Source organism: Carassius carassius, chromosome 18 (genome assembly GCF_963082965.1).
Source record: "Carassius carassius chromosome 18, fCarCar2.1, whole genome shotgun sequence".
Taxonomy (NCBI): Eukaryota; Metazoa; Chordata; class Actinopteri; order Cypriniformes; family Cyprinidae; genus Carassius; species Carassius carassius.
The window spans coordinates 15,478,357-15,497,417 of NC_081772.1; the positions used below are offsets into that span (position 1 = coordinate 15,478,357).

At 39.6% G+C, this 19,061-nt stretch overlaps 3 protein-coding genes and 1 long non-coding RNA gene across 11 annotated transcripts in view; 2 read left to right on the top strand and 2 right to left on the bottom strand.

Annotated features, from left to right (window-relative positions):
- The first annotated feature begins 2,554 nt into the window (after window positions 1-2,554).
- Window positions 2,555-9,215, top strand: LOC132092521 (sodium/bile acid cotransporter 4-like). The gene is made up of 3 exons (XM_059498785.1): window positions 2,555-3,241; window positions 3,959-4,169; window positions 8,384-9,215. The coding sequence occupies exons 1-3, from the start codon at window positions 2,700-2,702 to the stop codon at window positions 8,921-8,923; spliced, it is 1,293 nt and encodes a 430-aa protein (XP_059354768.1). The 5' UTR covers window positions 2,555-2,699; the 3' UTR covers window positions 8,924-9,215.
- LOC132092524 (uncharacterized) lies at window positions 4,327-8,499 on the bottom strand. Its single transcript, XR_009422231.1, has 2 exons — window positions 8,367-8,499; window positions 4,327-4,556 (listed from the first exon to the last, which is right to left on the bottom strand). It is a non-coding gene; the product is annotated as an uncharacterized LOC132092524 (long non-coding RNA).
- Window positions 9,216-10,785: 1,570 nt separating the features above from the next.
- LOC132092523 (zygote arrest protein 1-like) lies at window positions 10,786-12,421 on the top strand. The gene is made up of 4 exons (XM_059498786.1): window positions 10,786-11,483; window positions 11,561-11,653; window positions 11,786-11,860; window positions 12,083-12,421. The coding sequence occupies exons 1-4, from the start codon at window positions 10,815-10,817 to the stop codon at window positions 12,224-12,226; spliced, it is 981 nt and encodes a 326-aa protein (XP_059354769.1). The 5' UTR covers window positions 10,786-10,814; the 3' UTR covers window positions 12,227-12,421.
- Window positions 12,422-17,301: 4,880 nt separating this feature from the next.
- The window catches only part of LOC132092525 (protein furry homolog-like), a 97,921-nt gene continuing 96,161 nt past the window's right edge, over window positions 17,302-19,061 (bottom strand). For all 8 annotated transcript variants that reach the window (XM_059498793.1, XM_059498790.1, XM_059498789.1 and 5 more), the window contains one exon: window positions 17,302-18,914. In XM_059498793.1, the coding sequence (XP_059354776.1) occupies window positions 18,566-18,914 (349 nt within the window). In that variant the 3' untranslated portion in view covers window positions 17,302-18,565. The remainder of the gene's footprint in view (window positions 18,915-19,061) is intronic.

Sequence of the window (19,061 nt, forward strand, 5' to 3'; positions counted from 1 at the left end):
ATCTATGTGACCTCTAATTTATTTGAAATCATTATTTAAAATATTTCTTTCAAAGAGTATTCATACAGTATTTGGTCTTTATAAATATATATGTGTATGTTTACTAATCTTTATTTTTGGGCTTTTTATTTCTGAATGTCATTGTTAAACCTCAACTGCAAAGTTTCCAAAGCATTTTAAGTGTCTGAATAATGGACACCTTTCGGAGTCTTTGAACAAATATATTTAGATTGAGCCCTCAGATACACCGCGGGATTGATGCTTTTGCTCATTTCAAGGAAACGGATCATGAGAGACTCGGATCAGTGACAAGTTAGTCAAAATGCCTGAGACTAACTTCACAGGTGAACTGTTGTATCATCAAATGTCAATGTCCCAGTGATAATGTCTCGGGGGCAAGGGTCATAAAAGGATGTGGTTGTGTGGGTGAAGTGTAGTGCTTATGTACTAATTTGGAAAATTCCTGGTCATGTTATTTGTCGTTATTCACAGGGTGAAATAATTGATAAAAGGCAGAGAATTAAAATGGCGCTTACTGGTAACTGAATGGGAGTGCCACCTGAATATATGGAGATGATATCTTGTTGCACACTAGCAAACGATTAAGACTGTGGAAGTTTGTTAAAATCATGCCTATGATTTTATGAGTGCCTATAATTTATGAAATTGTGATAGCTACAAAGTTTTTTTTTTTTTCTTGGTTTGTGCCAATTGCTTTCTTTTGCCAATATTATTTACTTCAGGGTTCTTTGCATTTCTTGCTCAAGTTTTGATTTTTGTAATTGCTTTGATAACATTTATATTTGCTTTTTTGTAACAAAGGTGTGTTATAAATGCCTCTTGCTATTTATGACAAAATACTATGCGCTTATAAGAGGCTTATTTATTAAATGGTGAGATGCCTCTGTGTGCTCAGATATAGAGTTAGTGGGATGCTTGAGCCTAGAATGGTCATGAATCCATGACAAATATTTTGCGGATTGTTTTTTGGTAAAGACTTTTATATCTCCACAAACATGATGCTCGATTTCCCCTGCATTCAATCATTTCAAATAAACGTTGAAAACAGTTTTTTGGTCTGTCACTTATTTGTCTTTAATTTATTGACATGCCAAAACTAAAGTAAACTTTAAACATTTTATAGTATTTGACTATTGATCATAGACATACTGTGGAAAATGTTGAGATCGCAACTGATTTTATATGTGACCTGTGTCATATTGGTGTAGTTTTGGCTTTTTGTTTTTGAGAAAATTTCTTCCAAACTATTTTCAAATATTTTGACAGAATTTTGCTAAATACCAATGAAAGAAAAGTTATGTTTTTCCCCAATATACTATTTTAACGATATGCTTCTGTCTAAATTTAGAACTAACACGCGATGGACACTGAATGACTTCTGAGGTAAATGTAAAGTCACTTGACACGTTCACAAGCGGTTTTTGTCTTATTCTGCGGTTTAAACATTATATGAGAAACCATAAAAACGAAATGAATGCTGTTTATCGACAAACCATTTGCTATCCGTGTTTTTCGTTAAGTAAAAAGGAAGGGATTTTCGCTCAATTTGAACCTAGCGATATTTCAAGCCACTAAATAGGTTCAAAAATACATTCGCTGTTTGAATAACGTTACTGCAATTAAAAATTACATTGTGAAAGCGTTTCCGCACAAATGGATGCATTCAGATACAACATAAATGTAACTAAGGGAGAGAATCTTAACATTTTGACCCGGTGCTTCTATACACACATTCACACATTCACCTGTGAGGTCTAAAGTGTATGAAGGCCCTTCAGAAGATCTGCTGGTAAACTCCTCAGTTTGTTGCCGGGCAGCAGGTGTAACTCCTCCAGGAGTGGGATGGCTGTCAGGTGCTGAACTGGATGGTTAAAGAGATGGTGTGTCTTGAGAGACCGTCTCAAGAGAAAAGAGAGAGGCCACAGATGCCAGCGTCAGGGCACACGAGCTCAGTTGTTTTGGCGCTGAAGTGGCACGAGAGGGCGTCACGGCAACAGAAGACCACCGTCATCGCGAGCACGCGGGAGCCAGTCATTCAACTTCACTTCAAAAGATCCAAAGCTTAAATGATTTTCTCACATAAACTGTTGATTTATTCCTAGCATAGAGTTCACTTATGTTTAATACATATAAGTGACTTCAGTATATAACAGCTGCCCCAAGGATTTGTTTATTGTCCTTTTAATGACTAGCCATGACACATCAGGGATCAACTTATTTTCCTTCTTTAAAAGTATTAACGTTTTTGTTAGAAAATTTCTGTTTGAAATGGAGATTTCAGAACATAATTTAAAGAAATCTTAAATAACGTGTATAAGGCAAAAGTGTTATATTTTCCAAAATGAGTAATAATTTTAATGGAATGTAGGTTTCCTTATTGGAATAAAAAAGCTAATTGATACGTCATATGTTGTTAGTTAAATATATCAGAACACGGACAATACAACTTCAAAGATTTTTTTTTTCTTGGTAACGCGCGCTCCTTGGCAAACCCCTCCCAGTGGCACCGCGCGCTCCACGCGGGACAGCCTTGTGTCCCTCAGCCCCTGCTGAGAGTCATACAATGATTCTGCGCCGCTAGGGGACCGCGCGCCTTCCTCCTCAGTTCAGGCAGGGGACAACAGCGGTCAGCGGAGACCGAAGGATCCTTTGGAGAGCTCCAGTACCCTGGAGACACGATGGAGAGCTCCAACAGCGAGCCGAGCGCCGACGCGTCCACCGCAGCGCTCATGCAACTTCTGAACTTCTCAGAGGATCAAGTCAGCTTCTCCGAGAGTCCTTCCATGGCAGGGTTGCGGGCCACAGAAGAGTCGCTTTCACTTGTGCTCAGCAGCTTCAGGACAGACGCGGCTCCAGCGGGGCTCCTGGCGGGTCCGCTCTCGCCCTCCGAAGAGCCCACTCACCTGATTGTGGCTTTCTGGGATTCACCCTTGAGTCACGGGATTAACGTCTTTGTAGGCTTTGTCCTGTGCTTCACCATGCTGGGGCTGGGCTGCACGGTGGAGCTCAGTCAGCTGGGCGAGCACATCCGAAAGCCCATAGGAGTCCTGCTGGCGGTGGTGTGCCAGTTTGTCCTCATGCCCCTCATCGCCTTCCTCCTGGCTCTGACCTTCTCCCTCAACGATGTGGCCGCTGTGGCTGTGCTGCTGTGCGGCTGCTGCCCTGGAGGAAACCTCTCCAACATCCTGTCACTGCTGGTCAACGGAGAGATGAACCTCAGGTAGCTGTCAGATGACATATGTCTACATCCGACTGTTCGTTTAGAAAAATTATTTGATGAATAAAATATTGTGATGATGCATTTCAAATAAAATATCGCGAGAAATTTCATTTATGAATATTATATATAAAATATTCATGCTTTAATATATACACAGTCAAACCCGAAATTATTCAGACACCAGATATAATTTTTCTATATATGTTTTACTAGTGGGTGCAGGACACTATAATTAATTTATGTAAGTGAGGTTAGCAAAATAAAGTAAACTGTGACATATTATACCTCACAATACTTCATACAGTGTACTACCAGTAAAACTGATACACATTTTGGACCAGAAATTATTCAGACACTTTGACCTGTTTGAAAATATAATAAAAATACTAATTGTATGACCTCAATAAATATATAAATTAAATATTTATATATATATATAATAAAAATACATCAGAAAAAAAATTTAATAGAAAAGATGATGCTGTAACTCAGTGCTTTGAAATATTTGTTTTTTTAACAATTATTTTTGCACATATCACATATTGTGTTTTCTTTTTTTCAGTATGCTCTTTATGTCATTCCGACTTAATATCAATATTCATGAAGATATGCATTAATGTATTATACTGAAACAGAGCAAAGAAAGGTCAGAATAACATGTTGCTTTTTTTGGCCATCTTTGTTAATACATTTCTTTTGATGGACTTTGTTTTCCAGCATCATCATGACCATCTCATCCACTATTCTGGCTCTCGTTCTCATGCCCCTGTGTCTGTGGATGTACAGTCGTGCGTGGATCAACACACCCGTGGTGAACCTTCTGCCCTTCGGTGCGATCATTCTCACACTTTGCAGCACTCTCATTCCCATCGGGTTCGGGGTCTGGCTCAGATACCGCTATACTCGAGTGGCTGAAATCGTCATCAAGGTGACTTAATGCAAAAACTTAATTTGTCTAAAAGTCGTTCAAAGCAGTGCCAAAGCTGTGCATGTTTACTATTAGGAAAAGGAACCTGAAATATCTGAATAAGTTGATTTGATTTGGAGGAGTCAATAAGTGGAGATTAATCATAAAGAAAAAAAAATTCTGCTGTCATTTCTGAAATATAACTGGTTGTGATGGGTTGCTTATGTCGCCTTCATGTCCAACATCTCTGGCCATTAAAAGGAGACTGAAGTGTCCAGGGCGAGGTGGCGTCACATGCGCGAATGGGTTCCTCCTTTCAGTTGAGCTTATCTAAGAACAGCCTGGGAAGGGCACAGCGGCGACAGTGAGATAGGGAGATGCGGGAGGGGAAGGGAGGGGAGGGCAGGGCTGATGGAGAGTGTGATAAAGGAATGGGGGTGCAGCACATTAAGTGGAGTGGATAAAAGTGGGCTGATTTGTCACTCATGCCTTGCACTTTTCTCCTCTAGTAGTATATCATTATGTGCCTCTCTGTGCTATTCACTCCTTCCAGGATTCATTCCCTGGGTCATACAAGAATGATAACCCTTTCATAGGTAATTGCTGATAATTTTAAAAGCTAAGTAAATCATAACATTGTGAGAATATTTCCATTAGATCAAGAATATAAAAAAATAGTGAGAATATTTCCATTAGACATAGAATATAAAATATCAGTGTTTTTAGAATGTCAATTAAACCCATCAAATAAAATGTCTATTAACTGTGAGAATATTTTCCTAAGACCCAGAATATAAAATACAAATGTTGTAAAAAATATGTGGATTAGGAACAGAAAATAACATAAAATATTGGGGGAATTTGAACATCAGAACCATAAAATAAGACAAAACAAGCAAAATACTGGGAGAGAATGTTCATTACAGCCATAAAATAAAATACAAATATTCCTTAGTATTTTTAAAACATTTTATTTCTCTCTTGCTTTTAACTGATTGTCATTCTCTATTTTTGTTTTAATTTGGATTGTTCTGTTTGCCTGTGTTTGAGAAAGTACCCTTTTAAAGGTACTATACTAAATAAAATGTATTATTATTTTATTAAAATATAAATTTGTCCATTCGACTCATAAAATAAAATTAGAATATTGTGAGAATAAGTCCATTATACCAATAAAATAATAATATAAGAATATGTTAGAATATATAAGAAAATACAAATGTTGCATATTCATTTTTGGTGAATCGCTAAAATATAAAAGTAATGTAACTAACAGAGCCGGTCAGTAACGGAGTACTTTTACTTGAGTACAGTACTTAAGTAAAATTTTTTGAGGGATCTGTACTTTACTCGAGTATCATTTTTGGGGAGTACTCATGACTTTACTCAAGTACATTTGAGAGGCAATATTGTACTCTTTACTCCGCTACATTTCTATCCATAAGCGTAAGTACCCGTTACTTCATCTGCCCCGTCCACACGGAGATGGAGCTTACCCCAATCCGATCTTTTTTTCCTCTCGTCTCAAGAAATATCCACGTCCACACGAAACCACAAAACGATGTAGTATACATGCCAGACCAGCATGTGGCGCTGTAATTCTGCACAGAGATACACTTAAAATGGAGAAGAAGACATGGACTATGCTCATAAACATTCCTTGTGGTACACAAACCAACATTGGAATAATACATTTAATAATCTGTGTTAATGTAAATTATTAAAAAGACAATCGTTCAGTGTTTGTTCATGTTTTTGTTGCTGTTACGTGAAGTAGCTCGTGACGTAGCTCGTACGTGACGAAACTATGGATTCGCTGTCCAAACAAAAACGCAAAGGCGGCGTTTTCAAATTTATCCACTCTGGGAACCAGTTTCAAAAAACATCGGTTTCACTTTTCCAAAACGCCGGTTCAGTGTGGACGAAACGCCTATCCGATAAAGAATTTGTTCGTATTCTAGAGCTGAAACAACTTATCGATTTAATTGATTAAAATCGATTATTAACATAATTGTCAACTAATGTAGTCATCGATTAGTTGCTAAATAACTTTTATTTGCCGTAAGTGGCTCATTTCGTGCATATTTTAAATCTGCGGTGACCAAAGTGTGGCAGTAATGAGCCACCGGAGGTTTTACTCAGCCAGTACAGCAGGAGAAGTTGCGAAGAGCCAATAGCTGTCCTCGTTTTATGTCATGTGCTTCCCAAACAGCTCTCTGCAGCATTCAGCGAGATGACTCTTTTTTTTTTTTTACTAAAAAAGAGTAACCTCTAAACTTTGCACTACTGAACTGACTTTTATATGATCAGATTCTCCAGTACAATGTTGTTTGCAAATGTTTAGATGTTTAGTCGTAAAAGCTGATAACATTGCTTTTTAACAGTTAACATTTAAAGCTTTACAAACATGTTCTGTGATCAGTTTTTCGTTTACCAGTTCATAATTCAGTCTTGCAGCCTAATTATGACTGAATGAGAGAGGTAAATGTTTAAATGTATTTGAAATGCACTTTTTTTTGTAAGTATTCACTGCTCTTTTTCACACAGCAGGTTTTTTGTGTCCAATTTTTTTTTTCATATTTTTTCAATACTTTTTTTCTGATGGATTTTACTTTAAAATGTGATTTCCACTCAGTTTTCATGCCATTGGCAATTTATTCGAGTGATTGTTTACAATTTCACAGCATAAGCTATGAAGCTGTTTCCCAGGTATAAGTTGTGTGTTTACAGGAAAAAAAATAATAATAAAATGCAATGTACTGCAATTTTATTCTGTTTTATTCTTATTCTTAGTAAAAAATATGTTTTGAAAGATTCCTTAATAAGCTTTGTTCGGGATGTTAAACTACTTTAGGAGCCCTAAGGACTGCCATGGTGAAAACATTATTTGAAATCTCCTTGTGAAATTTGCTAGAGTACGTATGGGTCAGTGTTTTGATTGCAGAAGAGTTCGACAAAGGATTACTAGCACATAATAAAACACCAGGTTTGTTTTTGATGAGGATATGACAATGCAAAATGGTTAAAATCTCTAAAAAGTCTGTTGAATGATAAAGACCCTTTATTAATAAGTTACTTGGGGAAAAAATGGGCAAAACTAAAATATAACGACATAAACCGATTAATCGTAAAAATAATCGACAGATTAATCGATTATCAAAATAATCGTTAGTTGCAGCCCTAGCGTATTCACAGAAACGCGTCTCCATGTGGACTGAAAAAAGGAAAAAAGAAACATCTTGGAAACCCTCAATTTGTTGTTTCCCTCTCAAACGTGATTGGAATTGTGCACCAATGATTGGGACAGCCTATCAGCAATCACCTTTAGCTTTCTGCCAAAGACTTCATGACATTTGTTTGAATTGAAGTACAGTACACACAAACACATAGATTGTGTGTGTGAGAATGCTGTTATTCAGCTGAAAGTATTTTCTGCCTTTGCCTGTATTTCAATGTGAGAGGAAGGGGCTTAATACTGTCACTCAAATGAGCTGAATTTAATTTTTCCTTCTTTGTATGCTGACATAAACACAGCTGATTAGCTGATTTTCTTAAATCATTATTATTTTCTCTTCTATGCTGCGTCTATAACATGGTCAGGTTCAGAGGTGTGTCAGAACATTGCTATATTGCCTTCTTTGCTGATTTAGGTTTATTGATTTGAATGATGAAAAAACAGAGAGACTCACATGTACACACAATTATTAGCTGAATTTTCTTTTCTGATATTACACATTAATGTAAGCTGAGCATTTGCTCTGATGTTCTTGAGTATGCGGTGTGTTAAACACAGTCAGGTTCAAATGTGGGTTCAAAAAATCCATTAAAACTCTAGCAGAGGTTTGTCAGAGCGTTGCCATTGTGCTATTGCCTTGTGGGCCAGTGAGAAATGTTGAATAAAGCAAGATGGTAAAAAGATGGAAATCATAATTCCATGTAGTACGTTTCTGTACATAAATGTAAGCACTGTGACAGTAGTAATGCAATATTTAGAAAATGTACTCTTTTACTCTTGATACTCAAGTACTTTTAAAACCAAGTACTTCAGTACTTTTACTTAAGTACACAACTGACTGTAGTACTTTTACTTGTACTTGAGTAAAATTTAGCAGGGGGTATCTGTACTTTTACTCAAGTAATGAAACTGTGTACTCTGTCCGCCTCTGGTAACTAAACAGAAGAACAGCCTATATCAAATCTGCTGTCTAGAAGACTTACCAGTATTTCTGCTCCAGGTGTCTCTGTGGTCTCTTCTGGTCACTCTGCTGATGCTCTTCATCATGACTGGAACTATGCTGGGTCCGGAGCTGCTGGCCACCATCCCTGCCTCCGTCTACCTGGTGGCCGTACTCATGCCCATGGCTGGCTATGCAGCAGGATACGGCCTTGCAACGCTCTTTGATCTCCCCCCCAACAGTCGGAGGACTGTGTCTTTAGAGACCGGCTGTCAGAACGTACAGCTGTGTACAGCCATCCTGAAGCTGGCGTTCCCTCCACAGTTGATGGGAGGCATGTATATGTTTCCTCTGCTGTACGCACTCTTCCAGGCAGCAGAGGCTGGCATCCTCATTCTGGCTTACCACATGTACAGGAAAGAGGTATTACATAAACAGGACCTCACGGAGGATGCTGACGATGATTCAAACATATCCTACAAGAGAATGAAGGAAGAAGACGTGCCGTTTGATTCTACGTATGGTGCGGTAACAGAGAGCGACCCCAATGTCATCGAGCTGGAGTCACGGGATGGTGGTGGAAGCCCCACAACTGTATAAGAGAACAAAAACAACTGACTTTAGACTTACTACAGACACTGGACCTGCAGATTTACATCAGGATTTATTCATGCCATCACTCACTGTTGAATTTCTTAATCACCCACAGCATTATAACTAATATGTGCCAAAAGTGACTGTGAAAATGAAAACTAATATCATGACATACTAAAGTTGACAACATTAAAGCTTCATTTAAACTCACTAGCCAAAAATAACCAATCAATAGAATATTTCTAAAATTAGTATTAAAAAAATATAATTTAAAACATTAGTATAATATATATATATATATATATATATATATATATATATATATATATATACACTAAGATAAATAAGATTAGAAAGAGAGATGGTTTGTCTGTATATAAAATATGAATTATATATTTTTGTTATTACTGAGTAAAAGTGATTATACACTCATTAATTCTTTCATTCATTCATTTATTCATTCAGTCATTCATTCAAAAAATGTAATAGTCAAAGCCACTTTCAGTTTTACAGAAGTATACAAATTATACAGCATTAATATAGATTGATGCTGCTGTTTGTAAATGAATCAGTGCCATTACCTCAGTAAATGAATATGTCCCAAATTTGTGGACCAAGAGGATGAGAAGATTGATTCACATCCCATGTGGTTTGTGTGTTGGCTTTATATTTGCTTCTGATTCCAAACCTGGGAGAAAATATGTTCTCCGAGTTTATTACTTCAAGAAGAGTGGAATTTTATAGGATTACCACAGCTTGATACACTCAAAAAATTACTCTTTGGCTGAACATGATTCAATCATGGACAGCGATTGCTCGTGTTTTTACCATGTTATTTGGACATGAATAAATCAAGTTATTAGGACATAGGACCACTGTCCATGCAAGTTTATCCAAAGTGTTATAATAACATTACCAAGTAAGATAAAACTTTTCTTTACAGAAGATGTTAGTAGTTTAATGGTAGTACTGCGAGTACATCATGCACTAGCACTCTCATTGCAGTAATTTCTTTAAATTATTTTAGACTTTTTTTTTTAAAGCAGGTCCTCAACCCAGCCACACTTCACAGGATGGGAAGTGTAAAACTTATTTTGAGGTACTTGATTGAAACATGTTCTTTAAAAGTGAAAACATTGAGTTATGCCAAAAAGCAACCATTTCAAGTCAGTTTAACAAGATGCAGTCATGTTTGAATGACAATGTTTGAACCTGATATATGGTGTTAAATCAAAATGTATTTAAACAAAGTGAATAGCATTAAAAAAAACAATTGTTTTGAGTGTGTGACAAATACCAAAGGCTATAGCATGTCAGTGTCATATAACAAATGTGATTTTGAAAAACTTAAAAGCCTATGGCAATAAAAAAAAAAACAGGCTTTATGTAAATAACGTTCATTCTGGACAAGAGGTGATCATGTGATCTTCTGATAATATCCGAATATGCATTCCATCACTGTAACTGAAATGAAAATATTGTACATGTTTATCAGAATATGTGAAAATGTCTGCAAGATAAATAAATGTTTATGACAAGCATGTAATATTATAATTTATTTATACAATATCACTGTCAGACTGGTATAAAAGTGATTTTATAGTTATGTAAATTAATTATTTAGCAGTAGGCCTAGTATTTTTTAACACTAACAAATATTTCAAGAAAAATAATTACCCAATATAAAAACATCCAAGTAGAAACAAACAGTTGACACCACAAAGAGCTTGACTGACATTTCTATGATTTTTCCAAGACTGGAAATCACCTTTTGAATATGCCATAATTTTATTTGGAATCCTGATAATTGGAGTTAATTAGGCACCTGACCTCTATTTGTGTCCCTTGCTTCTACTTAAACTCTTACAATGCAGTTCCCCAACCGGCTAAGCGAAAAATGGCTACATATTGTAACGAGACAGTCGACAACTATCTTTACTCTTCTTACAACCCTTATTCCTACAAATACCCCAAGTTCAAGAGCTGGAGGCAGAAAGCTTACTTCGCCAACTACGGTGAAGGTGAGACCTGCTACGATAATTACCACAGAGCGCAGCTGAAGTCCATCTTATCTCAGATCAACCCCAACCTCACCCCGCGTCTGAGGAAAGCCAACACCAAAGACGTGGGGATCCAGGTCAACCCGAAGACCGACGCGTCCATCCAGTGCTCCCTGGGCCCGCGGACGCTTCTGGCTCAGAAGCGTGATGCCCTTCGCCGGCGGCGACAGGAGGTCCAGGTCCCAGGGAGCCCCATCAGCGGCGGCGTCCGGTTCCCGCGCACTCACGCCGTTTACTCTCCGGTCGAGTCCAGGAGACTGGTGTCCCTCTTCAGAGAGGAGGAGGAGAAGGACACGGAGCCTGAGGCCCCTGAGACCACGGACAGCGCTGAGAAGGCGGAGAGTGCTGAGAAAGACGAGTGCAGAGAGGGCGAGGAGAGCGCGACAGAACCGCTTAGTCCCGAGGAAAATGAAAACAAACCGACGGAAACCGGTGAGCAGAAGAGAGACGAGACTGTGAAAACCGGACAAGACGAAGCCAGATTCAAGGCTCGCGTGAGGTTCCAGGTGGGAGAAATGGGTTCCTGAAATGTTCATGATCCATTTTGATCTAGTTATTAGTGTATTAACACAATTTAATGCAGTTTTTAGAGCAGAAGTATGGCTTCTATCACTGCAAAGACTGCAACCTACGCTGGGAAAGTGCTTATGTGTGGTGTGTCCAAGGCACAAACAAGGTAACCTAATAGATGTGCAATGAAGATTAAACCATGTTATATTTTAAAATGTACCCCCCAAAAAAATCTTTAGTGTTGGCACAACTAACTATTGATTCAATATACTGATTCAAACTTTGTTGTCTTTTAAAGGTGTATTTCAAGCAGTTTTGCAGAACGTGTCAAAAGTCATTCAACCCCTACCGTGTTGAGGACATAACCTGTCAGGTAAACCTAGAAGTTCACAAACAGAGGCCCTGAGGAGTGGACCTCTGCAAACTTCAAAGATGACTTTAAAAGCCATTTAAACTGGTGCAACTTTAATCTGCCACTACACTCGTCTCAATGTAAAAAAACTAGGAGTGTCAATGGTGTCTTTTTAATAGATCACTTGCAGATCCACTTGTTCACTGTCCTTTTTGCGTTAACTATAGAAAATGTCATTTTCAGACTTGTAAGAAATCTCGCTGCACCTGTTCCGTTACATCACGTCATGTGGACCCCAAAAGACCTCACAGACAGGACCTGTGCGGCCGTTGCAAAGGAAAGCGTCTCTCCTGTGACAGCACATTCAGCTTCAAATACATCATCTAGCACCTGTCCGTTGCTGTCAGGCTTTGTTGTTGCCCAGCTGGATTGTCCACCTCCGTCTCCGCATCCTTGTCGCTCAAAGACTGCAGTGGGGATCCATCAGTCACTACAGTCTAATTTATTTTTGTTTTGCTTTAATTTTGTACTTAAAGTAACTGTAGATGCCAATTCTGAAAATAAAAATGGTGGTTACTAGCACATCTTGAGTTTATAAACTAATCCGCAGCAGTGTGACGTGAATGGCTGACTTGATTTGTTCACTGCTATAAGCATTTATGTGCCTATAAATCCAGCAAACTGGATTTGATTTAACCCGGGATGTCCAAGCGCTGTCCTGGAGTCTAGCTCCAACTTGCCTCAACACACCTGTATGGAAGTTTCTAGTATGCCTAGTAAGACCTTATCTGGTTTAGGTGTTTGACCGGGGTTGAGGCACATAATTGGACACCCGTTTTAACCTCAAAACTGCTATGAGGGAATGCAAGTCCCAAATGTTCAGAGTAAAAAACGAGATTAAGCGCAAAACCATTCTGTAAATGTTAATATGATTGTGTCTTGTCCTATACATGTCCTTGACTTGAAACTTTTACTATTATTGCCTTGTATATTGTACTTTATCATTTCTTCAAACTAGTACAATGACTTGTTTTGCTCTTTCTTGAACTAGTAAATATCATTCTCATTCTATAATTTAAATATTTTTTATTATTTTTTTCAGACAATGATAGATTCAGGTTGTTTGGCTTTTGTACAGTGGTTACATAAGATGCCTTGGACAAATGGTTGTGTGTTTAACCACAGTTTAAGCATCACCCTAACTTCTAAATAATGCAAAACCAGTCATTTGTGTTTATGCACTAAATGTTGTCTAGATGAAATGATATGTTCCAAAGTTTTACATGTATACCTGCACAGTAGCGGTTTTAGGCACGGGCGAACCGGGCAGCCGCCCGGGGCGTCATTTTTTCGTGACACATTGGGGGCGGCAGCACGAGCAGATTAAAAAAGAAAATCCTCTGCGTCGCGAAACGGTCTTTCATCATTTATATCATTTCACTGTGTGTGGAATTGGCAAATTGGTGCTCCCTGCAGCTGCCGGCGCACCTGCTTGCTGAAAATGTACCATGCACAGAAGCTATGTTGTTGTGAGAGAAGTGTAAAAGGGGGCGGGGCGAGAGGCGCTGGCGACATTTCACCTCTGGGTCTCTCAAATTGAACGGACAGGGCGGGGGGGAATCCACACTATTAATATAATTAATAATAGGCTAAAATCAGTCACACACCTCGACTTTCTTCCAAATAACGCACATTTCATTCATAATGTTATAATACAGGCATATAGTTCCTGCAAATGAAACTTGGTAATACAAAACGATTATGCGGTCATCAAGGTGAATTGGTTTAGTCTTGACTTCTGGTCGTGAGGTCGTGAGTGACAGTTGGGGGGATGGGAAATCTGTTGATTGTCGAGTGCCAAATAAACAGAGATGGAGAAGAAAAGGTCAAAGCCATCAGGTGCCCAATTTCGAAAAGAAAAGAAGAAGAGGAGAAACGAGCAAAAGATAAAGGTTTGCAACTATGTTCTCTCTCTCTGTATGATTACAGTATCCATTTCATGAATGAAGGGCTAATGTTAATTGGTGGTGGGTATAACTCTTTGTTAGCCTTTTTGCTATGATGCTTGCTATGCTTATACAACAATAATTTGGTTTCAACTCAATCACGAGATCTAATTTATAATATTGTGCTTTGCAATAAAACTGTTACAAGTTCAGTTATCATTTCCATCATTTGGTTTAACGTTAGGCCCTGTAAATAACCAACAGCATTTTCAAATCTGTAGGTTAAAGACGAACATTTGCTATTTATTTGCTACACAGTATGCTAAGTATAGTTTCCTAAGAATACAAGTCATAACTAAAAGTGTGTCATGCATAGAAATTGAGGCAGTAACCAAAGAGCTAATGGTTCCTCCATGAAAGTTAGATTAATATACAAATTTTGGTTGAAAAATATCCTGAAACCCAAAAAGTTTTTGGTGATTAAAAAATAAAATCCCATTGTTTTTGCCTATACATATAATTTAAAGTCATTTTATTTTTTAAACAATTGAGTCCCAGTGACCATAGCATAACATGAATAAAAATAATTTTTCAATAATTTTTTTACCATTTGTTTCTATGCTCTAAACAATGTGATGACATGGGGGGGGGGGGGGGGGTAATATTTATTTATTACAATAAATAAATGTTTTTTTCCGGGTCTAGGAGGATATAGCGTGTAATGACAGACATTTAGTGTGTAAGAGCATGTTTATGTAACCCTTCTATTATGTTTTGAGTCAATTTGACCCCAGGCTGTTTTAGCTTTATAAAACATTATCCTATGGTCTTTTGATTTCAAATGCAATTCAATTGCAATTTCAGGGGCACTTCTAAAATATTTTGGAGCATCCTCTGCCACTGGTCAGGATGAGCCAACAACCTCCCCCGCTACACAGGCCTCTTCTGGAATGGTCTCGACCCTTCAGGATGAGCCAACCACCTCGTCCGATACACATATGTCTCCACAAATATCTGATATTGAGGATGAAGACCTCTTTGCCTCTACTTCTCCCCAGCATGACCTTTCAGGTGTGCATATCGTGTGTGTGTGTGTAGGCTACAAGACAACTGGACAACTGCAATTTAATGTAATTTTAATATTTCTGCTCATTTATGAGTAGGACTATGTTTTTTCACTGCTATGTGTTTTGAGTAATATGCCAATATGCTGTCTGATAGAAATGCCTGGAGCTGAACCCCCACTGAGCCCCACTGGTGAGGATAAGCATCTGTCAATCGACCCTGCTAACTGGCCTTCACATCTGACTGACAGGTTTCGGACTGAGCTGGTTCGCAGAGGACCAAGTAAGGTGCCACCTGGCTTTGTTTTCCATATGAATGAGAGTGATGGGAGAAGTTGCCACCAACAATATTTTAAGAAGACATTAGTAAGTGGTGAAAAGATGGCAAGAAGTTGGCTGATTTATTCAATTAAGAACAACAGCCTCTTTTGCTTCTGCTGCAAATTGTTTTCCAAGAGGAACATCAATTTAACAAGTGCAGGAATGGCAAATTGGAAACATGCAAGCAATTATCTCACATCACATGAAAACAGTACAGAACACCTCAATTGCATGAAAGCATGGAAGGAACCGTCAATGAGGTTAAAAAGTGGGACAACTATTGATAAGCAGGAGAAGGCACTTCTGGAGGCTGAAAGGGTGAGATGGAGAGCAGTGCTGACACGTCTCACTGCTATCGTGCAGTCACTGGTTATTCGAAATTACTCGTTCACACAGGAACACTGTTCACACCATCAAATGGGAACTTCCTCAAAGAGGTCGAACTTATGGCCAGGTTTGATCCCATCATGAAAGATCACCGTCATAACAGCTACCTAGGCCATCATGTGCAGAATGAGCTGATTGATTTGTTGAGGAGCAAAATCATATCTGCTATAGTGGATGACATCAAGCAGGCAAAGTTTTTTTCAATAATTTTGGATTGCACCCCAGATATAAGCCACGCAGAACAGTTGTCAGTGGTCATTAGATGGTGTCACTGATGGAGAAGCCCAAATATTCTTAATATTTTTTGTTGATAATATTGTTGCTCTCTGCTTTTGTTACTTTTTATATATATCTGATTGTATATATTTTTGGCATATTAATATAGTGTATATTTATTTAAGTTCTGATAACTTATACTCATATTTTGTGCAGAATGGTGTTCATTGTCCTTTGGCAATGTTGGAGGTGGAAATTGTGCACCTTAAAAAGTGTGTTTGCTGTTTAAATTGCAATAGTTAATAAATTACCACTTATGTTGTTATAATAAAATATAACTGTTTGTGCAGAACTTTGTTTCTTTTTGTGGGGGGGGGGGGCTGGGATGAGAATCAGCACCTCCAAATCCGAGGCCATGGTCCTCAGTCAGAAAAGGGTGGCTTGCCCACTTCAGGTCGGTGGAGAGTTTCTGCCTCAAGTGGAGGAGTTTAAGTATCTTGGGGTCTTGTTCACGAGTGAGGGAAGGATGGAACGGGAGATTGACAGACGGATCGGTGCAGCTTCTGCAGTAATGCGTTTGCTGTACCGGTCTGTCGTGGTGAAGAAAGAGCTCAGCCGCAAGGCGAAGCTCTCGATTTACCGGTCAATCTACGTTCCTACTCTCACCTATGGTCATGAGCTTTGGGTCATGACCGAAAGGACAAGATCCCGGATACAGGCGGCCGAAATGTGCTTTCTCCGCAGGGTGGCTGGGCGATCCCTTAGAGATAGGGTGAGAAGCTCAGTCACCCGGGAGGAGCTCAGAGTAGAGCCGCTGCTCCTCCACATCGAGAGGAGCCAGCTGACGTGGCTCGGGCATCTGTTCCGGATGCCTCCTGGACGCCTTCCCGGGAAGGTGTTCCGGGCGCGTCCCACTGGGAGGAGACCCCGGGGGAGACCTAGGACACGCTGGAGAGACTATGTCTCCCGGCTGGCCTGGGAACGCCTCGGTGTCCCCCCAGAAGAGCTGAAGGAAGTGTCTAGGGAGAGGGAAGTCTGGGGTTCTCTGCTTAGACTGCTGCCCCCGCGACCCGGCCCCGGATAAGCGGTAGAAGATGGATGGGGCTCGAAAGGGGTCTCGCCCAGGGTGTATTTCAATGTAGAACCGCCACTGTACCTGCAGCACACGCTTTATAAACCAAAACCTATCTACTGGTGTTGATTGTATGAACCGTTTTTTTACTTGATGTGAAGTGGTCTTAATAGAAAAGAACCGTGATGATAGAGAGAAAAAAAAAATCAGTGTTGCTTATAATCAGGTTTTTATTTAACAGTACAGATAAAAACAGATAAATCAGATGACAGACAAACCAGAGAAATGTGAGATGGGGAAAAAAGGGATAATGCACCTCTAGATAAAAACTTTTATTCCATGTAAATAATATATCCATTAAATAATTAAGAACAGCATTCCAAATGTACCAAACAAGCAACAGAAGAGACCTCCCAGAGGAATGAATACAGTGAATGTTTCATTTCTCAACGCACCCCCCCCCCCCCCCCCCCATGTTTGCTTTCAGGACAGAGGTTTGTCTCTTGGAGTTCGGCAAGTGAAGCGCAGTGCCTTACATCGTAGAGCCCACGAACCCTCAGTGCAGCCCTGAGTCTAGGGTTAAGACAGACCCAACTTGGACAAACACTAGCCCCAGTTTCCCCTCAGCAGGGGCTCCAGCGGGGACTCAGAGAGGGACTTTGAGCCAACATGGAGATCACAGTGGGTATCAAGGAATGCATATGGCAAAACTCTGAAGCTGAGCTTGTTCGTTGGGAAATATTGAAGATTAAGGTGCCATATTATCATAAAGGGGAGGGCAGCCTGTGACTTACTTGCATCCCAAAAGCTATTCAACTCGCTATTTTTTTGCATTAGTCATTACCCTCTACTGAGCTCTCTCTGATTGAACAGTGCATTACACAAATGTACAAGGAAAAATACTGCTTTTACACTATACATTTTCTAAAATATATACAGAGTAAAATAAGTTATTGATATTTCCATGAGTTGCAGCCAGTTTGCACTTCACTTGTGCATCTCGGTTTGTTAACGTGCATGTATGAGAGAACGGGTGTGCAAATATCAGTCCAATTCAAACGCACTCGCAAGCACACACTCACACTCGTCCTCACACACACAAGAGTCTATGGTTTCCTACAGGCAGCTACTTATTTGGTTATAGATTAAGGGATTTGTAAGAGCGGCCCAGTGAAAGCTGAAAGTTCTCCCCGATGCAGGTCAATAAAGTTAAACAGAAAAACCCTCTTTAAACTGAGGGTCCAGCCCCCCCAGCTTACAGTTACATGTTAAATATCCTAACATTTACAACCTAAGACTGTTAAAAAATACATTTCTCAAAAAAATATTTGTTGCAGGCTTCACTTTCAAGCATGCTTTTTGCAAGCAGCGATGTGACAGTCTCGCTGATCCATCATGATACTCTGATTCTCACAATAACACTCCAAATCCCATCTCTGCCCCAGTGCATAGTGGGGCAGAAAAATGCGGATCACCCTAAAAAAGACACCGCCTAGGGGTCATAGGTCATTCCGCCAAAAAGCTTCAAATTTAGCATCATTAATTGCCCAGTGTCCCTCCTAATGCTTCTTGACCAGTCCTGTTCTTTCGTACGGTTTCTGATATCTGGAGAAATTAAACTACTGGAGAACGGGGGACAGGGAAACATGGTACGTGCGTAATAGCTTTGAGTAACTAACACATTCTTTAGCCCTTTGAGGTGAAGTCTATGTGAAAATCTTCAAACTCGCCGCCCCGGAGGAAGAGGGTCGAGTTCGTGAAGCTCTGACAGTCCAGTGCTGAGGACTGTGTTTTGCGTGTATATTTGGGTGTGGATGTGGGCCGTGGGGGTCGGGGACAGGATGTACGTCTGGTTGGTGTGTGGGTGCATCTGAGTCTGGCACAGAGCTTCGCGGATCTGAAGGTTGAGCTCCATGAGGCGTGCGCTGGCCTGAGAAAGATCCCTGCTGGGGCCCACCACAGCCAAACAGCCCGTCTGTCCCAGAGTCTGGTGCCTGGAGTAAATGTGCAGCAGCGTCTGTACTGCATCATCCCTCTCACTGCCAAATATGTCATTAGGCCACAGGCACCTGAGGGAAGGAAGAAGTAAGAGATACAGAAGGTGGGTTTATAGAGCTAAACAGATACAGGAAGAGATCTACAGGAGTTCAACAAGACAATTACATTATGGATCCTAACTAGACATGATGTGAAATAATTTGTCTGTCAATTCTGAA